General features: G+C 43.4%; 1 protein-coding gene across 4 annotated transcripts; it reads left to right on the top strand.

Moving 5' to 3' along the window:
* Positions 1–764: 764 nt before the first annotated feature.
* Positions 765–26,424, top strand: LOC120063253 (poly [ADP-ribose] polymerase tankyrase-1-like). 4 transcript variants are annotated; one of them, XM_039013499.1, is made up of 28 exons: positions 765–1,254; positions 2,243–2,467; positions 2,905–3,000; positions 3,298–3,334; positions 3,466–3,541; positions 6,982–7,002; positions 8,526–8,620; positions 8,764–8,830; positions 8,973–9,159; positions 13,512–13,633; positions 13,977–14,068; positions 14,265–14,343; positions 14,554–14,725; positions 15,017–15,096; positions 15,241–15,386; positions 15,667–15,832; positions 16,084–16,303; positions 16,656–16,765; positions 17,112–17,300; positions 20,815–21,055; positions 21,827–21,909; positions 22,072–22,192; positions 23,548–23,645; positions 24,453–24,527; positions 25,023–25,128; positions 25,314–25,509; positions 25,713–25,869; positions 26,069–26,424. In XM_039013499.1, exons 1-28 carry the CDS (start codon positions 807–809, stop codon positions 26,153–26,155), a joined length of 3,792 nt encoding a protein of 1,263 aa, XP_038869427.1. In that variant the 5' UTR covers positions 765–806; the 3' UTR covers positions 26,156–26,424. The 4 variants fall into 4 exon arrangements, with proteins under 4 accessions (XP_038869427.1, XP_038869428.1, XP_038869430.1 ...); XM_039013500.1 differs by having other exon boundaries at positions 25,323–25,509; positions 26,069–26,184; XM_039013502.1 differs by lacking the exon at positions 6,982–7,002 and having other exon boundaries at positions 25,323–25,509; positions 26,069–26,184.

Genomic DNA, 26,424 nt, shown 5'->3' with positions numbered 1-26,424 from the left:
AAGTATGGTGGAGGGAGCATCATGGTTTGGGGCTGCTTTGCTGCCTCAGGGCCTGGATAGCTTTCATTGACTGAAAATTTTTTTCCCAAGTTTATCAAGACATTTTGCAGGAAGTTGAAGCTCAACAGATGTTGGGTGATACAACAGGACAACGACCCAAAACACAGAAGTAAATCAACAACAGAATGGCTTCAACAGAAGAAAATACGCCTTCTGGAGTGGCCCAGTCAGAGACCTGACCTCAACCCGATTTGATATGCTGTGGCATGACCTCAAGAGAGCAGTTCACACCAGACATCCCAAGAATATTGCTGAACTGAAACAGTTTTGTAAAGAGGAATGGTCCAAAATTCCTCCTGACCGTTGTGCAGGTCTGATCCGCAACTACAGAAAACGTTTGATTGAGGTTATTGCTGCCAAAGGAGGGTCAACTAGTTATTAAATCCAAGGGTTCACATACTTTTCCCACCCTGAACTGTGAATGTTTACACGGTGTGTTCAACAAAGACTTCAAAACGTATAATTGTGTGTTATTCGTTTAAGCAGGCTGTGTTTGTCTGTTGTTGTGACCTAGATGATCAGATCAAATTGTATGACCAATTTATGCAGAAATCCAGGTATTTCCAAAGGGTTCACATACTTTTTCTTGCCACTGTACGTACGCACACACACACACACACACACACAAACACACCTCGCTTCGTGAGAAAAAAAACGCCACCTGCCGGAGAAGACAGATTTTGGGCCGATTTATCATTCTCGCTTCGCCTCTTCCTCTCTAGTCTGACTTGAGAGCTGCTGCGAAAATGGCGGTGTCTCGTCGCTCATCGCAGCAACAACAGGGCAACCTGCTATCTCCGCCACGAAACGGTTCTCTTTCGGTAAGTCCGCCGGGCTCTCCCTCGCTTGATCTTGTGACAGCGACGTTAGTGCCTCCGGATGGTGAGCGTGGATGCAGCACGGGCATGGAGAACCCTTCGGCCTCCCCGGATCTTCAAACCTCGGCCCTCAGCAGTGGGAACAGCACAAGTCCGACCACAACAACCTCCGGCGGGGGGAGTAGTAGTGTCTCGAGCCCGGGTTCAGGAGACACGACCCCTGGCGACGGTAGTGGGATCGGTGGAGCTTTCAGGGAGCTATTTGAGGCCTGTCGGAATGGAGATGTGTCCCGGGTGAAGAGACTTGTAGACTCGGTGAATGTGAATGCGAAGGACATGGCTGGACGGAAATCTACCCCTCTGCATTTCGCTGCTGGTTAGTTAAGATAGCGCTAATAAGCTTTGTTTTTGTGTTGTCAGCGCGAGCTGGCAGGTTGGAGTGTTTTCAAACATCGCATGGTGCTTGTGAAAAATATCAAAATGCTGGTCTGCCACGACGAGAATGGATAACTAGTTATTAGTTAACTACTGTACTGTAACGCTGTAATGTAATGCTCATTTAATTTGCTGCTGTTAGTTAGCTAACTACTTTGCCAAGATCAAGGCCCATCGAAAACAACTAGCTTAGTTGGCTAACTAGCTAATACTAAAAACAGTTTGGCACACAGACCGATAGGGACAGAAGGCCTCAGTCTCAGCCTTCGTTGTTACTAGCTAAACGTAAACAAAAGTGCATTTTTGGGTGTTTCTCAAGCTATTCCGTGGTGAACCCCAGAGTGTACTTTTTGGTTCCAACCAAGCACTAACACACCTTTGGTTCACTAAATCAATAGTTGCTTACCAGCTGATTTGTTGAATCTGTTCTGTTGCAGGGCTGGAACCAAAATATGCATACCTTTTTTGGCATTCTAGAGCAGGGTTTCCCAAACTCTGTCCTGGGGCCCATGCAGGGTGCACTCATTGTTTTTGCCATAGTATTACACAGCAGACTCAAATAACCAACTCTTCAAGCTTTGATTATTTGAATCAGTAATGTAGTGTTAGGTCAAAAACCAAAACGAGTTTGGGAAACCATGTTCAAGAGGAACTGCTAAAAAGTAGTTTGGTGGTTGTTATTATGCTCTGTTATTATTATTTTTTAATTCATGAACTGACATTACTTTTTTTTTTGGTAATTTAACCTTTAATTAACTAGGCAAGCCAGTTTAAGGACAAATTGTTATTTACAATGACTGCCAAACCTGGACAATGCTGGGCCAATTGTGCGCCGCCCTATGGGTCTCCCAATCACGGCCGTATGTGATACAGCCTGGATTACTGTCACCCTGTATGCACTGACCATGTTTTGTCTGTCATTGTGTCAGGTTTTGGCCGGAAGGATGTGGTTGACCACCTCTTACAGACAGGAGCTAATGTGCACGCCAGAGACGATGGTGGCCTCATCCCCCTGCACAATGCCTGCTCCTTTGGCCACGCTGAGGTGGTCAGTCTACTGTTGTGCCAAGGTGCAGACCCCAATGCACGGGACAACTGGAACTACACACCTCTGCATGAGGCAGCCATCAAGGGCAAAATTGACGTGTGCATCGGTAAGGGTGGATGTCAAAAATACATTGTCTGAAGATGGAGGGTGACATCCACATCCTAAACTTAAGAATATCTGTACTTCGCTAAAAATGAATACTCTGATAAATGAGAGGCCTGCACATGGAATATTGCTGCTCCCAGTGCCTTGTTACTGCACCCAAATATACAGTTTTGTGTCTTTCAACACTCTTAAACCCTGGTAATTTGTCCAGGAAATGTTATGTTGACAATATTCAATCAATCAAATTTACATCAGCAGATGTCACAAAGTGCTTATACAGAACCCAGCCTAAAACATCAAAAAGCAAGCAATGCAGATATAGAATTGACTTTACTAAGGTGATTTATTATAGGTATGTTAAAGTACTGTAAACTGTGCAAGGTATAAGACTATAATTGAATTAAAATAATGAAACTTTCCTATGTCTCCTTCACACAGTGCTTCTCCAGCATGGCGCTGATCCCAACATCCGTAATACGGACGGCAAGTCTGCTCTGGATTTGGCAGACCCCTCCGCCAAGGCTGTGCTCACCGGTGAGTTTCATACAACTACTCCCTTTCAGACAGTTCTCTCCCCCATTACATTGGGTACGTTCCTATGGTGTATATTGTATTTTACGTGACTGCAACTATAATGACCTGGGCCCGCTTTCCCAAAAGCATCTTAAGGCAAAATGAATATTGGAACCATAGGATCCTATCGCTCTAACGATTAACTTAGCCATAAGATGCTTTTGTGAAACTGGGCCCAGGACTGTAACCTTTTGTCTGAATCATGGCTTGTCTTGACTTGGATCTCTGTGCTGTTCTAACCTGATATTTTGTATTCAGGTGAGTATAAGAAAGATGAACTCTTGGAAGCGGCAAGGTGAGTATCTTTATCGACTTGTTTCATTGGACTGATCTGTTTGTAGTATTAGTCTACCTACCACATCTTTAATTATTTTCTAATACAAAATATTTTCTCTCTCTTCTGTTCTCTTATGAACTGTGCTACAGGAGTGGCAATGAAGAGAAGCTGATGGCACTATTGACCCCACTAAATGTCAACTGCCATGCCAGTGATGGCCGCAAGGTAAGAAGGATATCGCCTCCACAACATTACATGCCCACACGCTATATTAATGTTGTATGATATTGTAGCATATGCTTGATTTGTTCTAAAGATTGGTGTGACCAATGGCAAGAAAAGTCTGGAGAGAGACTGTGTTTTCAGCCTACATTCCAAAACAAAGTCACTTGTGTAGGGATTAAAAACACCATCTCATCCTAGGCGGATTATTATATGTAGGACACTATGAAGAGGATTTGTCATTGGATTGGATTTAGGCAGGGGACGCTTTAACTTGACTCAACTTCTGCCCAGGCCATATTCTCTATATACTGTACTGATTTAACAGCGATATCAACATGGGTTTTTCTGATTTTTGACCTAAAGGGTACCCATCTGTCCAAATATTTTCTGTGATCGTTGTTGAAATGTAATCCTTTTCATTGTATATAAATGTATGTTACCCTATTTAACCATTCCCTGTGTGCAGAGGGTTCATTTTGGTACAATGTTTTTGTAAAAAAAACAACAACTGTTTAATGGACTATGGATAATTAGTATTTTTGTTCCTACTCCTTCAGTGTTTAGCTATTGCTCCAAATCGATTTTGCAGATGGATTTTCGTAGGAAATATTTTCACTTTTATTTGGGTCCCTCGGTTACCCCTTAATTCTAGTAACACTGATCCTCGGTCTTCTGCACATCAAACATTTGCTATAACCAAGTTGTCGCCAATATCGATCAAATTTTCCTATCAAAGCTGTTATTTGAATATACTAGCTTGAAGCTCTCAGATCTTTGTTTTTGTTTATCACATCATTAATATTCTATCATGTAGTGCAGAGTTTCCCAACCCTCTCCTTGGGGGTTGTTTTGTTTTAACCCTAAACTGGCACACCTGATTCAATTAGTCAAAGGAGTGATGATTAGTTAACAAATTTAATCAGGTGTGCCAGTTTAGGGTTAAAACAAAAATGTGAAACATCTGGGGGGGTGGGGTGAGGACAGGGTTGTTAAACCATGATGTTGTGCAGTGATTCCCAACTCTGGTCCTTGAACTCCTAACAGTAAAAAAAAAAATATATATATATATTTGTGGCCCATGACAAGCACACCTGATACTACTTGTCAACTAATCATCAAGCCCTTGACAAATTGAATCAGGTTTTCAAAAATGTGCTGTTGGGGTACTCGAGGACCGGAGTTGGAAACATGTATTGCAGCGTGTATATTTTATGGAAATTCAATTTTAGCTTAATGCATTGAATCTCTAGAACTTTCACTGACCACGTTTACATGCACACTAATATCTCATTATTCAGGATACTCATGTATTTGAGTTGACGCATATAAATATCATATCCCGTTTACAATAACCTGAAAAGGCTTGTATCCTGGTTATGAGAAACCTGGATAAGTTGCCTGGGATTTGCTGATCTTAGATGGGATACTGTGGCATGTAAACATCTTATCCCATTTACTGTTGTTTTTCACAGTCTGTGCAGGCTCAGTTTCACATTTCATGGGTGTTGGGCGATGTTTTCTTCTCATTGTCAAACAAATCACTTCAAAATGTAGGCTACCTGCGGAATTCGATCAACCATAATTCCATCATTTATTTTGCTGATACTCTGTACTGAACTATATAGCCTACTGGCTATATAGCCTATAAGTTTCTGCTTATAATTTCCAACATTTGGTAGGCCATTTTGTTTGTCAACTATAGTTAGATACATGCAGCTTCTCTTCTGTCAACGTATTGCACCAGACGACTAAATAAAGTAGTGCTCACCAGAATGTCTTGCATCGATAGAATGAATGCATTAGTAACCTGGTTAACATCGGTTAAGTTGTCTGTTTCGTTTAGGAACTGAAGAGAATATGCAATAACTCAAACACTGTAAAGATTGGTCCTGTGCAAAATGTCCTAATGTCATCAGTTTGACCGGTTTTAAGGAAATGTAAAGCTGAGGACTATGAAACACGTTTCCGATAAGACTTCAGTTCGTCTTGGTTGAAATACTGTCTGCTTGCGTAAGTGTCAAAGATGACAAAGTCATTCGCATTTTCTTGAGATGCTGAAAGAAATCATATTTTCCTGTTTGAGACAAAATTAACATTTGTTGTATAATTTTACTGCAAAAAATGCATAATTCTGCAGGAGTTAATATGATATTACGCTACATGTGAGGTTATAGTCCTACAGTCCGTGTCCATATTTCAGTTACTATTCCATTTAACCCCTATGAACTTAAATTATGAATATTTTGTTCATTCATAGATACAGGGATACTCGTGAGTGGGATATCGAAGGTGAAAGGTAACGGCTTATCCCGAAAAAGACCTCTAGTGGGATATGAGCTACTATCCGGAATACTGTGCACATGTGAACATGGTCATTGGCTTACTGTCATGAATGACTTGTGGTAATAGGATGGTTGTTTAGGATTATTTTAATCTTTGAATTGTTATTAGCTGTTGATGAGTTTAGTGTTTGGATCAGAGGATATTGTGTTTCACCAGAGCACTCCTCTCTCTACTCAGGGTGTCATGACTTGACAATTAACTTCAGTCTGAGGAAAGTGTACTTAAAGTCAAGGCTCTACTTTGCATTGGTAATTGTGGAATAGTATTGGCTCATTAGTAATTGTATTTACCCCTCGTCTTGTTTGGCACCAGTTGTAATTATTCAGTTTATTCAGTTTTTGGCAATGACTTCTCTACTCATGAGAATGCATTGGGCATTCTCATGAGTAGAGAAGTCATTGCCAAAAAGCTAGAATCCATCTCTGAGTTGGCAAGAAACCATATCTTTCTCCTTTTCATAATTTTGAATAATGCATAATCTAGAGTCTATTGGCTAGGATGAGCAGTATTTTTCTGTCATCATAATTCACTCTGGCTAACCAGGTCCATAAAGTGTATATTTTAAAATCCTACTCATTATTCTTTGACATTTAGGTTTTCCAAGCACATTACCTTGTTCCTAACTGACATTTAGGAAATCCTCAACAACAACAAAATGTTATCATAACTGTGTTTCCTCCATCTGTTTTGTTTGGGTTTATATGAATGGGCTGTTTTGTTAAGAAGACTCTTGGGCACACTGTGGTGACAACAAAGCACTCACTGCCTGCACCTCCTGTGTGCCTGTGCCAGTCTGAGGACTTGTGTGGGTGTAGGATAAGCACTTTGGCTTTTCCCGAGGGGATAACCAGGGAGCCTGTATGCCTTATTAAGAATAATACGGCACAACAGTGAGAGTAGTCACATTTCCCTAAAGCTGTGTACTCATTGTACCTGGTGTCACTGAATTTATATGAATGGTTAATTCCGGTGTGTTTCTCACTTCACTTTAAAGGGTGATAGGCTAAAAGTATTCTTTTTTGCTGTGAAATTAAAAATACTAAAATTTTGTAATTTTTTGTTTTGTTTTTTGTGTGACTGGCAACATTGTCGATCAGTCAACATCCCAAAAAATGCTGGTAAGTTTCTCGATAACTGCCACCTGATTGTTGCACTGTTGTGATTTGTATTTTTTCTTTAATCCTTGTTTTATTTGACCAATACGCTGGCTCTCACTTGTAATTGCGCATCATGGAAATGGGTCTACTGGTCACGTTCATATTTCCCACCCCAATGCTCCTGTCCTGTGAATATGTGTGGGTGGGTATATGTGTGCCAGACCTGGGTTTAAATAGTATTTGTTGTCTTTCAAATACATTAGCTGTGCTTGATTTGAGCTTTCCTGCTGCAATGGTACAGATGGAATAGTCCCCAAAGTGGACTACCAAAACCATGCCCATCAAGCACTCCAGCAAGGCTCGATCACATGCTGAAAGGATTTAAAAGAAAACAGATGGGCCAACCTACTATTTGAACCCAGGTCTGGTGTGTGTGTGGTGGAGGTGAGTAAGTGGTTCTGAGGCCACGGCCCGCTTCGCTCGTTGGTTTTGGAAAGGAGCTCGAATATACCACATTGCCTGCTTTTCCAGAGTGCCACCCTCCCCTTTCTGCACTCCTAACTACTTTACACACTCCCACCTCTGCTAAGTTTCAATCACTTCTTTCTCTTCAATCAATATATTTATTGTAGGACTGTGACTTTTCTGTTATGGTCACATGTGCATGTCTGGATGCCGGCACCTGCATTTTGTCAATTGATTCTTGTACTATATTGTATGTTTGTGATTTGACACTGTCCGCTTGTCACGTCTCGTCTTGAATGGGTCATATTCCTTGGTTGAAGAAAAAATATAATTCCTCATCTTTAAGTGCTGTGTCGTCGTTGCTGCTCATGCTTTTTGTATTATTCGATTTCTTTCCGTGTGATTGCCTTCATCAAACATGAATGATATTGTTAGTCTGTCCTGTCTGAGTTGTTCAGTGGTCTTATTTTGTCTTGATACCTACCAGTGCATGAATGCTACTGTTTCTTCCTTTCTGTCCGTGAGGTAAACTGTTGCTAAACTCCTGGGTGGAAAACTATTCCACAGCTTTGTGTACACTAACATTATTATGCTTGGCTCACAAAGGCACTATGTGATTTGGAATGGCCAAACAGATCTACGCAACATATTTTTATGAATAAACAGATTCAAACCGTAGCCATCTTTTTAGCCTCCTGTATATTATGTTTAGGAAGGAAGGGGTCTAGTTGAGGGACAAGTCAGATTTCCATTTTTCATAACTTGTTTGAGGTAAGCAAGCGTTAGTGTGTGGCCTAAGAAATATATTTTAAGATTGATGATCTGAGAGTTCTGTCAGACTTACATAGACAGGGTGGTTGAGAACAGGTTGATTTTGTTTTGGGGTGTAATAGTCAAGAACCATTCTGATCTTGCATCCTTCCACCATTCAACTGCAATGAGAACTCAGACCGCTCGTCCATGCAATTTGCTTCCTAGCATAATCAGCCATTCACTCTCTCTGGCTCCCTGAAGGCAGTGTGTTCTGATGTGCATTGACTCTGAGCTCTGTGTGTCTAATGACATGTCCTCTGTTCCAGTCCACCCCACTGCACTTGGCGGCTGGCTACAACCGAGTCCGTATCGTCCAACTACTGTTGCAGCACGGGGCAGACGTCCATGCCAAGGACAAAGGGTAAGACCAAACTCAATACAGTCCCATTGAAGGCCTGTTTTCCACTGTTTCTTCGTCTAAGACCATTCTCAGCTGAGAAGCGTCTCAACCACAGATTCATAGAATACAAGAACTGTTCATTTGAATGACTATCTCTCTGGCAGTGGCCTGGTCCCTCTCCACAACGCCTGCTCCTATGGACACTTTGAGGTCACAGAGCTTCTGCTCAAGGTAAGGGCTCTAAAAGATTCTAGTTCATTTTACAAAATTGATTTCTGGAGACCCGTCATTGATGCCCCTTTTAATTAGACAATTGTAGAATGTTGGTTTTATTGATGGAGAACAATTAATAAACTCTCCTGTCTGTCTACAGCATGGAGCGTGTGTGAATGCCATGGACCTATGGCAGTTCACTCCTCTCCATGAGGCTGCATCTAAGAACCGTGTGGAGGTGTGTTCGCTGCTGCTGAGCCATGGTGCCGACCCCACCCTTCTCAACTGCCACAGCAAGAGCGCCGTGGACATGGCCCCCACCCCCGAACTCAAAGAGAGACTAACCTGTGAGTTCATTGGGAGACTGGAGAGAACACATGTGCGTGCATACATACGTGCATACATATATGGATACAGTGGCAAGAAAAAGTATGTGAACCATTTGGAATTACCTGGATTTATGCATAAATTGGTCATCAAATTTGATCTGATCTTCATCTAAGTCACAACAATAGACAAACATAGTGTGCTTAAACTAATAACACACAAATTATTGTATTTTTCTTGTCTATATTGAATACATCATTTAAACATTCACAGTGTAGTTTGGGGAAAGTATGTGAACCCCTAGGCTAATGACCTATCCAAAAGCTAATTGGAGTCAGGAGTCCGCTAACCTGGAGTCCAATCAATGAGATATTGGAGATGTTGGTTAGAGCTGCCTTGCGCTATAAAAAACACTCACAGAATTTGAGTTTGCTATTCATATTCCATGCCTCGAACAAAAGAGATCTCAGAAGACCTAAGATGAAGTATTGTTGACTTGCATAAAGCTGGAAAGGGTTACAAAAGTATCTCTTAAAAGCCTTGATGTTCATCAGTCCACGGTAAGACAAATTGTCTATAAATGGAGGAAGTTCAGCACTGTTGCTACTCTCCCTAGGAGTGGCCGTCTTGCAAAGATGACTGCAAGATCACAGCACAGAATGCTCAATGAGGTTTAGAAGAATCCTGGAGTGTCAGCTAAAGACTTACAGAAATCTCTAACATGCTGACATCTCTGTTGACAAGTCTACGATACGTAAAACACTAAACAAGAATGGTGTTCATGGGAGGACAGCACAGAAGAAGCCACTGCTGTCCAAAAAAAACATTGCTGCACATCTGAAGTTTGCAAAAGTGCACCTGGATGTTTGACAGCACTACTGGCAAAATATTCTGTGGACAGATGAAACTACAGTTGAGTTGTTTTGGAAGGAACACACAACACTATGCGTGGAGAATAAAAGGTACAGCACACCAAAACATTTTTGTATTTTTATTTCACCTTTATTTAACCAGATAGGCTAGTTGAGAACAAGTTCTCATTTACAACTGCGACCTGGCCAAGATAAAGCAAAGAAGTTCGACACACACAACAACAGAGTTACACATGGAATAAACAAACATACAGTAGAAAAGGTCTATTAACAGTGTGTGCAAATGAGGTAGGATAAGGGAGGTAAGGCAATAAATAGGCCATGGTGGCGAAGTAATTACATTATAGTAATTAAACACTGGAATGGTAGATGTGCAGAAGATGAAGGTGCAAAGGAGCAAGATAAATAAATACAGTGGGGATGAGGTAGTTGGATGGGCTATTTACAGATGGGCTATGTGCAGTGATCTGTGAGCTGCTCTGACAGCTGGTGCTTAAAGCTAGTGAGGGAGATATGAGGCTTCAGTGATTTTTGCAGTTCGCTCCAGTCATTGGCAGCAGAGAACTGGAAGGAGAGGCGGCCAAAGGAAGAATTGGCATTGGGGGTGACCAGTGAGATATACCTGCTGGAGCGCGTGCTATGGGTAGGTGCTGCTATGGTGACCAGTGAGCTGAGATAAGGCGGGGCTTTACCTAGCAGAGACTTGTAGATTACCTGGAGCCAGTGGGTTTGGCGACGAGTATGAAGCAAGGGGCAGCCAACGAGAGCGTACAGGTCGCAGTGGTGGGTAGTATATGGGGCTTTGGTGACAAAACGGATGGCACTGTGATAGACTGCATCCAATTTGTTGAGTAGAGTGTTGGAGGCTATTTTGTAAATGACATCGCCGAAGTCAAGGATCGGTAGGATGGTCAGTTTTACGAGGGTATGTTTGGCAGCATGAGTGAAGGATGCTTTGTTACGAAATAGGAAGCCGATTCTAGATTTAATTTTGGATTGGAGATGCTTAATGTGAGTCTGGAAGGAGAGTTTACAGTCTAACCAGACACCTAGGTATTTGTAGTTGTCCACATATTCTAAGTCAGAACCGTCCAGAGTAGTGATGCTGGACGGTCGGGCAGGTGCGGGCAGCGATCGGTTGAAGAGCGGAAGGAGAGTTGTATGGCATTGACGCTCGTCTGGAGGTTAGTTAACAGTGTCCAAAGTGTCCCAACTGTAAAGTATGGTGGAGGGAGCATCGTAGTCTGGGGCTGCTTTGCTGCCTCAGGGCCTGGATAGCTTGCTATCATTGACAGAAAAATTGTTTCCCAAGTTTATCAAGACATTTTGCAGGAAGTTGAAGCTCAACAAATGTTGGGTGATGCAACAGGACAACGACCCAAAACACAGAAGTAAATCAACAACAGAATGGCTTCAACAGAAGAAAATACACCTTCTGTAGTGGCCCAGTCAGAGTCCTGACCTCGACCCGACTGAGATGCTGTGGCATGACCTTAAGAGAGCAGTTCACACCAGACATTCCAAGAATATTGCTGAACTGAAACAGTTTTGTAAAGAGGAATGGTCCAAAATTCCTCCTGACCGTTGTGCAGGTCTGATCCGCAACTACAGAAAACATTTGGTTGAGGTTATTTCTGCCAAAGTTATTAAATCCAAGGGTTCACATACCTTTCTCACCCTGCACTGTGAATGTTTACACAGTGTGTTCAACAAAGACTTGAAAACGTATAATTGTTTGTGTGTTATTAGTTTAAGCAGACTTTTGTCTGTTGTTGTGACCTAGATAAAGATCAGATCAAATTTTATGACCAATTTATGCAGAAATCCAGGTATTTCCAAAGGGTTCACATACTTTTTCTTGCCACTGTATGTACATACATACACACACACCACACATTCGTAAAGTATTCAGACCCCTTCCCTTTATCCACATTTTGTTACATTACAGCCTTATTCTAAAAAGGTTTAAATAAAAAAAAATACCTCATCAATCTATACACAATTCACCATAATCACAAAGCAAAAACTTTTTATTTTTTGCAAATGTATTACTATTTTTTTTTTAAACGTATTTACATGAGTATTCAGAACCTTTGCTATGAGACCCAAAATTGAGCTCAGGTGCCTCCTGTTTCCATTGATCATCCTTGAGATGTTTCTACAACTTGGTTGGAGTCCACCTGTGGTGAATTGTTTGGACATGATTTGGAAAGGCACACACCTGTCTATGTAAGATCCCACAGTTGACAGTGCATCTCAGAGCAAAAACCAAGCCACGAGGTCGGAGGAATTGTCCATTCAGCTCTGAGGCGGGATTGTATCAAGGCACCATCCCTATGGTGAAGCATGGTGTGAGGATATTTTAAGGGCGGCGGGGACTGGGAGACTAGTCAGGATCGAGGGAAAGATGATCGGAGCAAAGTACAGAGAGATCCTTGATGAAAACCTGCTCAGGACCTCAGACTAGGGCGAAGGTTCACCTTCCAACAGGACAACGACCCTAAGCACACAGGCAAGACAACGCAGGAGTGGCTTCGGGACAAGTCTCTGAATGTCTTTGAGTGGCTCAGCCAGAGCCCGGAATTGAACCCGATCGAACATCTCTGGCGAGACCTGAAAATAGCTGTGCAGCGACGCTCCCCATCCAACCTGACAGAGCTTGAGAGGATCTGCAGAGAAGAGAGGGAGAAACTCCTCATACAGGTGTGCCAAGCTTGTAGCGTCATACCCAAGAAGACTCGAGGCTGTAATCGCTGCCAATTGTGCTTGAACAAAGTAATGAGTAAAAGGTCTGAATACTTATGTAAATGTGATATTTCAATTCTTTATAATTAAAAATTCTCCCCAAATTCGTGGTATCCAATTGGTAGTTAGTCTTGTCTCATCGCTGCAACTACCGTATGGACTCGGGAGAGGCGAAGGCCATGCATCTTCCGAAACACGACCAAACCAAAGCCGCACTGCTTCTTCCGCTTAACCCGGAAGCCAGCCACACCAAAGTGTCGGAGGAAACACCGTACACCTGGCGACCGTGTCAGCGTGCATGCGCACGGCCCGCCACAGGAGAACCTAGAGCGCGATGGGACAAGGACATCCTTGCCGGCCAAACCCTCCACTAACCTGGACGATGCTGGGCCAATGTGCGCCGCCCGATGGGTCTCCTGGTCGCGGCGGCTGCGACAGAGCCTGGACTTACACCAGGATCTCTAGTGGCACAGCTAGCGACCTTGATGCAGTGCCTTAGACCACTGCGCCACTCGGGATGCCCTCAGTTCTTTATTTTGTCTAATTATTTCCTTTTTCATTATGGGTTAATGTGTGTAGATTGAGGCAAAATACCTTCCGAATGCACTGTATACATGTGCACACTTTTTATACCTGATAATGAAATTAACATGTGCACAGACTACTCTCACAATTCACAAAGACTATATACAGATGAGAATGTCTACGTGGGCCCATAGCTTTTCTCACATTTCAATCTCCTTTCCGCCATCCAGATGAGTTTAAAGGTCATTCACTGCTCCAGGCAGCTCGGGAGGCAGACATGGCCAAGGTGAAGAAGACCCTGGCTCTGGAGATCATCAGCTTCAAACACCCACAGACAAATGAGACAGCCCTGGTGAGATCATCCCTGTTCCTTCTGGCTGATGCTCAATGTCACAGTGCTGACATCTAACGTTACGTCATAATCAACAGCTATGGATGTCACAAATGGCACCCTATTTCCTATATAAAAAGTTATGGGCCGTGATCAAAAGTAGTGTACTATATAGGGAACAGGGTGCCATGTTGGACGTATCCTATGTCTGTCAGAATACATTTGTGTAACATACATAACCTTGCTCCCTTTGTGACATGCATGACCTAGGATGACCACTATAAAAACAAGCACAAAACCTGAGAAGGCATTCACACACGCTCCATACAGTGATTTCATTGAAGGTATTGTCCTTTTGTTTCAGCACTGTGCCGTTGCCTCCCCTCACCCCAAACGGAAGCAGGTGACAGAGCTGCTGCTGCGTAAAGGTGCCAACATCAACGAGAAGAACAAAGAGTAAGACACCATGTCCGTGTTTCCAATAACATTGTATCGGAGGGGTGCCCCCCCCCCCCCCCACCAAAAATAGTTTGGCATCTATTGGTTTCAATTGAGAATGTTGGCTTGTTAAACTGCAGAATGAAAATCCTATGAGGCTGATTCCAGCACAAGTAAAGCGATACCTTTGTCTCTGTCTCTCTTCTGTCTGTAGCTTCATGACGGCCCTGCATGTTGCGTCTGAGAGAGCACACAACGACATCCTAGAGGTGCTGCAGAAACATGGAGCCAAGGTACACACTGCAGGCTTCTTCAGTCTCACAAATACCACTTCATTTAATTTATCTTGTCATATCTCTCTCACTGGCTCACAGCCTCCATATCTGATAACTTCACCAAAAAATATTTTATGAAATACGTGTATCACATTTAGTTTTGAGTCTGTTGCTGTTTGTCACTGACTATTCCCTCTGTCATTCTCCCTCACTCCTCCATCCCTCCAGGTGAATGCGGTGGACACCCTGGGTCAGACGTCCCTCCACCGGGCAGCCCTGGCGGGCCACATCCAGACATGCAGACTACTGCTGAGCTACGGGGCTGACCCTGCCATCGTCTCCCTGCAGGGCTTCACTGCCTCACAGATGGGCAACGAGGCCGTACAGCAGATCCTCAATGGTACAGTAGTAGAGCGTCTTGGGTTAAATACAAAGATTCTCTTTTTATATTCTCCGCTCTACATTGGGATTGACAATGGTGCCTGTGTGCATCTAAGATGTTTTATGAACTTGGATGAAAGCTGCATTACGTACATACAGTATGGCCTTTAAATCTAGCCTATGCAGTTATGGTAAGTTAGCAGGATGTATAACAAAGAAATTATCGACTATCTTGCCCATAAATATTACATAGTGCTTTGTCAAATTTCCCAGTATGTTTTATTTCATGATGTTGGTCCATTTCATACAGAAAATGTTCCAACTCGTAACTCTGACGTGGACTACCGGTTTCTGGAAGCCGCTAAGGCTGGAGATTTGGACACTGTGCAGGTAAGTTGATCAGCTACATCGTCTCGGAGTCATGAATTCAATCACGTTACATGCATCAACCATCGACCTACCATCATGAATCCAAGATATCTTCCTCTGTCACTTTTGATATTCTGTCTATGTTGTCTCGTCTGTGTGTTGTAGCAACTGTGCACTCCTCAGAACGTGAACTGTCGGGACCTGGAGGGTCGTCACTCCACCCCTCTGCACTTTGCTGCAGGCTACAACCGTGTGGCCGTGGTGGAGTACCTGCTACATCATGGAGCTGACGTACACGCTAAAGACAAAGGGTACGTGTTGTCTTACTAGTCCACCCTACTACCTCTGTCTTCCTTACTGTCTTTGCTGAGACTTTTGCTTTCACTTCAGATAGTCAGCAAAAAGGCTTTCACTTTGTATTGAATACATATCTTTACATTTGCTTTCATTCTGCATTGAATACCTCTTTATCATTGGATTACATTTTGCATTCAATACATACAATACTTGAAAACATTAGTCATAGAATTACATTATTTATAGGATCTCTGTGCTTTTACTGGTTTAACTAGTCTTTTGTCTGTCCTGCAGTGGTCTGGTGCCCCTCCACAACGCCTGCTCCTATGGTCACTATGAGGTGGCTGAGCTGCTGGTCAGACACGGGGCGTCAGTGAACGTAGCTGACCTCTGGAAATTCACCCCTCTCCACGAGGCTGCTGCCAAGGGCAAATACGAGATCTGCAAACTGCTGCTCAAGGTTAGTCTAGCTGTGCCTTTCATATCAACTCTTCAGAAATGATCAGGTCGCAAAGGCATAAGGCTATATATACTGAGGCAAACGGAAGTATTTATTGTGATAGCTTTTTATAGACTTTGCTCAAAGCGCCAAAGTGTCTCTGTGTAGCTATGTGTATAGCTAAAAGAGATTTTCAGCGCCAGAACAAAGTATTTAACATTTTTTTTATTTTTAATGTATATTCAAGATGATGTATTTGTGTGTTTCTTCAGCATGGAGCAGACCCCACCAAGAAGAACCGAGACGGTAATATGCCTCTGGACATGGTGAAGGATGGAGACACGGACATCCAGGACCTGCTAAGAGGAGACGCTGCCCTGCTGGATGCTGCTAAAAAGGGCTGTCTGGCTCGCGTCCAGAAACTCTGCAGCCCAGAGAACATCAATTGTAGAGACACACAGGGACGCAACTCCACTCCCCTGCACCTTGCAGGTACTGTACCTACCAGAATCAATTCGTGGAATCAATCAATCAATACATTTTCATATTTTATAAAGCACTTTTTACATCAGCAGTTGTCACAAAGTGCTTTACAGTTACCCAGCCTAAACCTCAAATAGCAAGCAAAGCAGTGGAATCAATTTATTGAATGGCAAATGTGGAACCCAGACACAGACTTTTACCACCCAAACAGGCAACTCATTAAACCCTGGACACTTTGATAATTTGGAGCTATACTATTACTTTGACAAATTACATAAAGATCTTTCATTCATTGTTTTTTTGTAAGGTAGACTGCCATGTTGTTTCATGTTGTCATCCGTCTTGTTTCCCACCTCTGTAGCTGGCTACAACAACCTGGAGGTGGCGGAGTATCTCCTGGAGCACGGGGCTGATGTCAACGCACAGGACAAAGGAGGCCTCATCCCCCTGCACAACGCTGCCTCCTACGGGGTGAGTCGGCACAAATATTACGCCAGGCCGCGGAAGACATTGTACATGCTGTATGGTTTGGCCTAACGTTTTATAACATAGACAATACATAAATACCTATGCTATGTAACAGCTTGGATGATGACTCAGAAGATATTGTTTGGGTTACAAAACCTTATAGAAAATCCGTACAGCAAATATAAGGACAAAACACCCACACTGTGATGAAAGTGACCTTGTGGAAAGCTTAAGATATGTAACAGTGTGGATGTCATCAGTTTCTGGTCATATCGTGTTATTAATTTCGTGTCTCCTCTAATCTGCTACTCCTATCCTCTGCTCCTCTCCTGTCTCTTCTCTCCTACAGCACGTGGACATTGCTGCCCTCCTGATAAAGTTCAACACGTGTGTGAATGCTACAGACAAGTGGGCCTTCACCCCCCTCCATGAGGCGGCTCAAAAGGGCCGGACCCAGCTGTGTGCTCTCCTGCTGGCCCACGGAGCAGACCCCACCATGAAGAATCAGGAGGGACAGACGGCACTGGACCTGGCCACGGTAACACGCCTTGATCTCTTACTGTTAGAGCAGCTAGCAATGCCACAAAATGAAGTGTTGTTTTTTTGCTGTTACTGGCAGACATTTGCTCAAATGGCGAAGGTGCATAAAGATAGGAATTCAGATATGACTCCATCGTTTGAACACTATCCACAGTTTAACTACGACGTGCGACGTAGTTCTGATTTATAGGCAGATTGAACCATCTAATTTTTATTTTTTTCCTAATTGCCGCCGTCTTGGAGCTAGAATTGGGATCATGTACAGTGCATTCGGAAAGTATTCAGACCCTGTGGCTTTCCAAAAAAATGACGTTACAGCCTTATTCTAAAATGTATTCAATCATTTTTTTCCCCTCATCAATCTGCACACAATACCCCATAATGACAAAGAAAAAAACAGGTTTGTAGAATGTATTAAAAATTAAAAAAACATAACGTATACATAAGTATTCAGACCCTTTGCTATGAGACTCGAAATTGAGCTTGGGTGCATCCTGTTTCCATTGATCATCCTTGATGTTTCTACAACTTGATTGGAGTCCACCTGTGGTAAATTCAGTTGATTGGACATGATTTGGAAAGGCACACACATGTCTATATAAGGTCCCACAGTTGACAGTGCATGTCAGAGCATAAACCAAGTCATGAGGTCAAAGGAATTGTCCGTAGAGCTCCGAGACATGATTGTGTCGAGGCACAGATCTGGGGAAGGGTACCAAAACATTTTTGCAGCATTAAAGGTCCCCAAGAACACAGTGCCCTCCATCATTCTTAAATGGAAGAAGTTTGGAACCACTAAGACTCTTCCTAGAGCTGGCTGCCCGGCCAGACTGAGCAATCGGGGGGGAAAAGGGCCTTGGTCAGGGAGGTGATCAAGAACCTGATGGTCACTCTGACAGAGCTCCAGAGTTCCTCTGTGAAGATGGGAGAACCTTCCTAAAGGACAACCATCTCTGCATCCCTCCACCAATCATTCCTTTATGGTAGAGTGGCCAGATGGAAGCCACTCCTCAGCAAAAAGCACATGACAGCCCGCTGGGAAAGACTCTCTGGTGAAACCAAGATGGAACTCTTTGGCCTGCATGTAAAGCATCATGTCTGGAGGAAACCTGGCACCATCCCTACGGTGAAGAATGGTGGTGGCAGCATGCTGTGGGGATGTTTTTCAGCGGCAGGAACTGGGAGATTAGTCAGAATCGAAGGAAAGATGAACGGAGAAAAGTACAGCGATCCTTGATGAAAACCTGTTCCAGAGCGCTCAGGACCTCAGACTGGAGTGAAGGTTCACCTTCCGACAGGACAACGACCCTAAGCACACAGCCAAGACAACGTAGGAGTGGCTTCGGGACAAGTCTCTGATTGTCCTTGAGTGGCCCAGCCAGAGCCCGGACTTGAACCCAATCGAACATCTCCTTGAGAGACCCCAAAATAGGTGTGCAGCGACACTCCCCATCCAACCTGACAGAGCTTGAGAAGAATGGGAGAAACTCCCCAAATACAAGTGTGCCAAGCTTCTAGCTTCATACACAGAAGACTTGAGGCTATAATTGCTGCCAAAGGTGCTTCAATAAAGTACTGAGTAAAGGGTCTGAATACTTAGGTAAATGTTATATTTCAGTTTATTTTTATACCTTTGGAAACGTTTCTAAAAAACAGTTTTGTCATTATGGGGTATTATGTGTAGATTGAGGATTAAAAAATATATAATTTTTTTTTAGATTAAGGCTGTAACGTAACAATGTGGAAAAAGTCAAGGGGTCTGAATACTATCTGAATTCACTGTATACTGTGCTAATGTCCATACATAAAAAAGAGTAACGATACATTTCGGTGAACATGGCAAATGAGCCGTTTGTTATATGAGTACATGGGGGCTGCCGTCTTTATGCACCATACCATAATACACTGCTCAAAAAAATAAAGGGAACACTTAAACAACACAATGTAACTCCAAGTCAATCACACTTCTGTGAAATCAAACTGTCCACTTAGGAAGCAACACTGATTGACAATAAATTTCACATGCTGTTGTGCAAATGGAATAGACAACAGGTGGAAATTATAGGCAATTAGCAAGACACCCCCAATAAAGCATGAGACGGAGTCTACAACCCACACAAGTGGCTCAGGTAGTGCAGCTCATCCAGGATGGCACATCAATGCGAGCTGTGGCAAGAAGGTTTGCTGTGTCTGTCAGCGTAGTGTCCAGAGCATGGAGGCGCTACTGAGACAGGCCAGTACATCAGGAGACGTGGAGGAGGCCGTAGGAGGGCAACAACCCAGCAGAAGGACCGCTACCTCCGCCTTTGTGCAAGGAGAGGCAGGAGGAGCACTGCCAGAGCCCTGCAAAATGACCTCCAGCAGGCCACAAATGTGCATGTGTCTGCTCAAACGGTCAGAAACAGACTCCATGAGGGTGGTATGAGGGCCCGACGTCCACAGGTGGGGGTTGTGCTTACAGCCCAACACCGTGCAGGACGTTTGGCATTTGCCAGAGAACACCAAGATTGGCAAATTCGCCACTGGCGCCCTGTGCTCTTCACAGATGAAAGCAGGTTCACACTGAGCACATGTGACAGACGTGACAGTCTGGAGACGCCGTGGAGAACGTTCTGCTGCCTGCAACATCCTCCAGCATGACCGGTTTGGCGGTGGGTCAGTCATGGTGTGGGGTGGCATTTCTTTGGGGGGCCGCACAGCCCTCCATGTGCTCGCCAGAGGTAGCCTGACTACCATTAGGTACCGAGATGAGATCCTCAGATCCCTTGTGAGACCATATGCTGGTGCGGTTGGCCCTGGGTTCCTCCTAATGCAAGACAATGCTAGACCTCATGTGGCTGGAGTGTGTCAGCAGTTCCTGCAAGAGGAAGGCATTGATGCTATGGACTGGCCCGCCCGTTCCCCAGACCTGAATCCAATTGAGCACATCTGGGACATCATGTCTCGCTCCATCCACCAACGCCACGTTGCACCACAGACTGTCCAGGAGTTGGCGGATGCTTTAGTCCAGGTCTGGGAGGAGATCCCTCAGGAGACCATCCGCCACCTCATCAGGAGCATGCCCAGGCGTTGTAGGGAGGTCATACAGGCACGTGGAGGCCACACACACTACTGAGCCTCATTTTGACTTGTTTTAAGGACATTACATCAAAGTTGGATCAGCCTGTAGTGTGGTTTTCCACTTTAATTTTGAGTGTGACTCCAAATCCAGACCTCCATGGGTTGATAAATTTGATTTCCATTGATAATTTTTGTGTGATTTTGTTGTCAGCACATTCAACTATGTAAAGAAAAAAGTATTTAATAAGAATATTTCATTCATTCAGATCTAGGATGTGTTATTTTAGTGTTCCCTTTATTTTTTTGAGCAGTGTATATTCTTAAAATTTTTCCCATTTTATATATTTTGACACTTAGCAGAAACTAGGGATTTGGTCCACAGCCTGAAATTCAAACTTTTAGAACAACCAGTTCTCACATGGTTTTGCCATCTAATTATGTCCTCCTCTCAGGCTGATGACATCCGGGCCCTGCTGATGGATGCCATGCCCCCAGACGCCCTGCCCAGTTGCTTCAAGCCCCAGGCCACAGTGGTCAGCGCCGGCTCGGTCATCTCCCCGGCCTCCACGCCCTCCTGCCTGTCTGCAGCAAGCAGCATTGACAACCTGGCCGGGCCCCTCAACGACCTGGGGGCCGCAGGGACATCCGGGGTGGCCGACGGGGCCACGGGCTCCGATAGGAAGGAGGGAGAATGTGAGTAGAGAGAGAGAGAGAGAGCCAGGAAGGAAACTGGGGCCGGGGTTTTAGCATGAAGCTGATATTCTACTCGTTTTGATATTCTTGAAGATTCAACAGCTCCGTCAACAGCTTTGACTCACTGGTTGAAGTCTAACATGCTGACTAGACCAGGTTCTGGCGTGCGCTATCGCACACATGTCGATTTTTGTCCAGTCACACCAGACGTGATCAGGACATGCAGGTTGAAATATCAAAACAAACTTTGAACCAACTACATTAATTTGAGGACTGGTTGAAACTCATTAAACATTCATGGCAATTTTGCTTGCTAATTTGTCCTGGGATATAAACATTGGGTTGTTATATTACCTGAAATGAGCTATGTTCTCTACTCCAACAATTAATCCACATATAAAAGGGTAAACCTAGTTTTAGTTTTCTAGTCTCTCCTCCTTCAGTCTTCTGACTTTATATTGGTTGGCAACCAACTTTAAGGTGCATTACCACCACCGACTGGAGTGTGGATCTCAGTTCATCTTTCAATCACCCATGTGGATATATGCTCCTAAAAACCAATGAGGAAATGGGAGAGGCGGGACTTGCAGCGCATCAAGCGTCTCAAATAGAACCAAGTTCTATTTTGGCACGTGGCTATGCAGACGTGTGTGTGTGAGCAGTTTGGATAAAATTATTGAAAAACATGTATGTGGTCAGCATGTAAATCAATACAGATGAATCAATGTGGCCCATTCATTTCAGATACTGAATCTGCTCTTTGTATTCCAGTGGCCATGTTGGACATGAACATCAGTCAGTTTTTGAAGAGCTTGGGTCTGGAGCATCTGAGGGACATCTTTGAGAGAGAACAGGTGAGTGTTTAATGATTGAGTTTTATGCTATATCGTAACTTATTTAATAGGGCATCTAATTAGTCTGACATTTCATGTGTCTTTTTCCCACTCTTGAAGTAGCTGTTGTCATGACACAGTTTAGGATCCCTGCTCTGTACTGAATGTTCTGTTCTCTCCCAGATCTCTTTGGATGTGCTGGCTGACATGGGTCATGAGGAGCTGAAGGAGATTGGGATCAACGCCTACGGCCACCGACACAAACTCATCAAGGGAGTGGAGAGGCTGCTGGGAGGACAACAAGGTCTGGACCAATATTCCCTCAAAAGATATTCGCCACTGAGTACATTTCAGGTCTGCTGAGCGCAAACTTGAACGTTGTGAAAATTCTGTGTAACTTCCAGCGCACATTTACTGTGAACACTGAGGCTGTACCTGCTTTAAGTTATAGTTTTAACAGTGGCCAAGTAGGCTACTGTGGCTATTTGATCATAATGTAGGCCTACCAGAGTGGAGACAAACAATGGAGAAAATACATCCCATAACATTTTAACATGGAAATAGCTGTTCTATCATTCAGCCAACAGTAACAGTCAATATGTGGTGCTCAATGTAGGCCTACATTCCATGAGACTTTAGAAAAAAACATGTAGTGCTTGACATTAACCTGTTTATCCACTTGTCCTTCAGACAAGGTGACTGACAAAATGTTGTTTGATGCAAGAAACCACTTTACAAAATAAAATGCATTATTTTTCCCATACCATTTATTACAGCGAATCAGACAAATTATGCTAGCTACCCTCTGCCTATTGGCTACTTAACTTATTCAAGCCTGTCTCAAAATACAACACTGCCTCTTAACATAAAAAAAAGCTTTTTACCTGACTTGCTTTTCAAAGTTTTGTGCTCTTGTAGGAAGAAATCACTCCCCTCACTAACTAGCAAAAGATATTAACAAAATGTGCACACGTGACTACATGCAGCTCCTGCTTTGATCTCAAAGCAAGCACATCTACTCACGACCGCTCATGCTGTAAATGGTCCAGATCCATATATGGCAATGGTCTATTTGCATATCGGTCTACTGCAGCTCTGATTGGTTACGCTGCACTGGGCTGAGTCTTGTGCATCAATGCAATAGAATCCTACTCCGATGCGTTCTGCCTACAACAACATTTCTTGCGTAGTTTTGCATACGAAGTCTTTCATAGTTTGTTTTGTTGCGGTATGTTGCATTTAAAGTGGCTAATATTGTGTTGATTCGATCATAATTGCCAGAGTAAAGGGAAACATTGATAGTGTTAACTAACAGAGAAATCTCAAGAAAATTGAGTGAAGTTCAATCTTGTGCTTCTTTCCGTGGGCTGATATTTCTTTTGCCCGGCAGTCTCGGAGCGACTGCGCGAGGGAACATTGGTCAGGACATTCCCGAGAAATCTCTGAGGAGCTGATGTGGCTTTTCCCATTTATTGCTGCCTCAAATACTTAGACTATTCCTCCTATTCCTGGAATGGAGATTCTCTATTGAAAGTTATTTTTAGTCCAGGACTAGACCTAATATACGTGTGGGAAACTGGCACTGAAAGTATAGGTGGGAAGCCAACCCAATGTATAACCAAGTATGAGTGCGTAACAAGTTATTTGTTTGTTCTCCAGGTGCCAACCCATACCTGACATTCCACTGTGCCAACCAGGGCACGGTCCTCATTGACCTTGCCTCTGACGACAAGGAGGGACAATCAGTGGAGGAGGAGGTGGGTACACCCATACAGAGAGTGATACACTGAGTGTACAAAACATTAGGAACACCTGCTCTTTCCATGAGACTGACCAGGTGAAAGCTATGATTTGTTATTGATGTCACTTGTTAAATCCAATTCAATCAGTGCAGATGAAGGGTAGGAGACAGGTTAAATAAGGATTTTCAAGCCTTGAGACAATTGAGACATGGATTGTGTTTGTGTGCCATTCAGCAAGACAAAATATTCGTGCCTTTTGAACGGCATATGGTAGTAGGTGCCAGGAGCACTGGTTTGAGTGTGTCAAGAACTGCAACACTGCAGGGTTTTTCACGCTCAACAGTTTCCTGTGTATATCAAGAATGGCCCACCACCCAAAGGACATTCAGCGAACTTGACACAACTGTGGGAAGCATTGGAGTCAACATCGGCCAGCATCTCTGTGGAATGCTTTTGACACCTTGTAGAGTCCATGCTCCAACAAATTGAGGCTGTTCTGAGGGCAAAAGGGGGTGCCACTCAATATTAGGAAGGTGTTCTATGTTCTATTATGTACACTTGTGTATAATGTATACGTACATACGTATTCTATTTGATTCTGTGAGTTGACCTCATCACACTGGTCTGAATGCTGATAAAAACGGAGCCTTTAACAACACTGATCCACAGCATCCTAATGAAGCTGAGTGAAGGTTCTGTACCAACTGTCGCTCAGGGGAGAAAGAGTACCATGTTAAGAGAAATCTAATAATTCTGTGATATTTTTTTTTTTTTAACCTGTTTTAAGACGTTTCATGTATGTTTTTCTTCTCTCTGCTCCAGATGCAAAGTACCATCCGAGAACACAGGGATGGAGGCAACGCAGGAGGTGTGTTCAGCAGATACAACATCATCAAGGTCAGCTTTACATTATATTACAGTACTACACGCTCTACTCTACATTTGTTCATAGGATGGATCTCTTTGAGATAGAAATATACCCATATCTTCAATTTGATACCACCCTCGATCAGTTATTGGTTGTTAAGAATGCACTATGGCAGGGGTCGGCAATAGGCGGCCCAAAACTTGCCTGCAAGTGGATTATTTAAAAAATATATATATAATTTAATAAGAGACGTGTTTTTAATGTAATCAACGTATGAAATTACTGTTATTTTCAAATTGTCTCTTTTTGGGCTTAGTTGTGGTCAGTTTGCAGTGTACAAATTATTATAATTATGTTCCGGCCCCGATCATCCACTCCGACAAAAATCAGCATCGGGCTGAATCTAGTTGCCTACCCCTGCACAATGGTTTCAGGAATTTTGATCCCATCTTTTGAAAAGGAAGGAAGATTAGAAGTTATTAGTATTGCTGCTATAGTTGATTCCTGTCTGTGTGTCCATGCAGATCCAGAAGGTGGTCAATAAGAAGCTGCGAGAGCGATACACACACCGCCAGAAGGAGATCTCCGATGAGAACCATAACCACCACAATGAGCGCATGCTCTTCCATGGTAACAAGACATATTCCATATTACAACCTGTTTTTTTATTTTTTTAAACCACGCTTCTTATTTCAACAACAAAAATGTCTTAACTGATTATCACTAGAGAAATGTTAACCCTGTGTCATTATTTTTATTTTTTTTACAAATCAATTTCATTCGTATTTCACATTGTTCTTGTTTCATGTCTTTTGGTTCTCCAGGTTCTCCGTTCATAAATGCCATCATCCACAAAGGCTTTGACGAGCGGCATGCATACATCGGAGGGATGTTTGGAGCAGGGATCTACTTTGCTGAGAACTCCTCTAAGAGTAACCAGTATGTGTATGGCATCGGGGGCGGCACCGGATGCCCCACTCACAAAGACCGCTCCTGTTACCTGTGCCACAGGTGAGACATGATTGATGGAAAGAACACATATTTAGGTGAATTGAGGGTTTACTGCTATTACTCATGAATAGACTTTTGCCAAACTAGTGGCTCTCTCTCAATCAATTAATCCATCAATCAATCACGGCTTTCATCAGAGCTATGATAATTGTGAAACCTCATTACTGAACCATTATTTGACCCCGGTTCTCCGTGACTTCCAGGCAGATGTTATTCTGCCGTGTGACCCTGGGGAAGTCCTTCCTCCAGTTCAGTGCCATGAAGATGGCCCACGCCCCCCCTGGACACCACTCTGTGATTGGTCGGCCCAGCGTCAACGGCCTGGCCTACGCAGAGTACGTAATCTACAGAGGGGAGCAGGTGAGACTTAAATTGAATACTATTTTATTTATCCCCTCAAAGGCAAGTCCAGGCAGAAGTTTTACAAATTAGGGGCTGGTTTCCCAGACAGATTTAAGCCTAGACCTGGACTAAAACATCCACAATGGAAAATTTGCTTTGAAATCCAGTACTGATTATTTGCTCTTATTGCTCTTCACTGTCTCATGTTTGTTGGCAGGCCTACCCAGAGTATCTCATCACCTATCAGATCCTTAAGCCGGAGAGCACAGCCACGTCTGCTGCAGGAGAGGATCAGAAGTCCTAGTCCTGCGCCACCAGACCAATCTTTCTCTCTCTCACACACACATATTCTCCTGACCCACAACATTATTGTAATGCCTAAACCTTTTTCAGACTTGAGTTCCATTCTTCTTGTCCAGTAACAGTAAACTGGACAGATGACATTAAATATATTGTAATATACTGTAATATATTATGAAATGTACTGTAATATATTTATGCAATAAGGCCCGAGGAGGTGTGGTATAGGGCCAATATACCATGGCTAAGGGCTGTATTCAAGCACTCTGTGTT

The sequence above is a fragment of the Salvelinus namaycush genome, chromosome 18, assembly GCF_016432855.1.
Source record: "Salvelinus namaycush isolate Seneca chromosome 18, SaNama_1.0, whole genome shotgun sequence".
Classification (NCBI taxonomy): domain Eukaryota; kingdom Metazoa; phylum Chordata; class Actinopteri; order Salmoniformes; family Salmonidae; genus Salvelinus; species Salvelinus namaycush.
Note: the sequence above shows the minus strand (reverse complement) of the source record. Positions and strands in the feature narration are given on the sequence as shown.

Excerpts from the sequence above, each read along its gene's own strand:
- LOC120063253 (XM_039013499.1), top strand. The coding sequence starts at position 807 with ATGGCGGTGTCTCGTCGCTCATCGCAGCAACAACAGGGCAACCTGCTA. Across the intron at positions 9,160-13,511 it reads ACTCAAAGAGAGACTAACCT|ATGAGTTTAAAGGTCATTCA; the intron begins GTGAGTTCATTG and ends TCCGCCATCCAG. Across the intron at positions 16,304-16,655 it reads CACTCCCCTGCACCTTGCAG|CTGGCTACAACAACCTGGAG; the intron begins GTACTGTACCTA and ends CCACCTCTGTAG.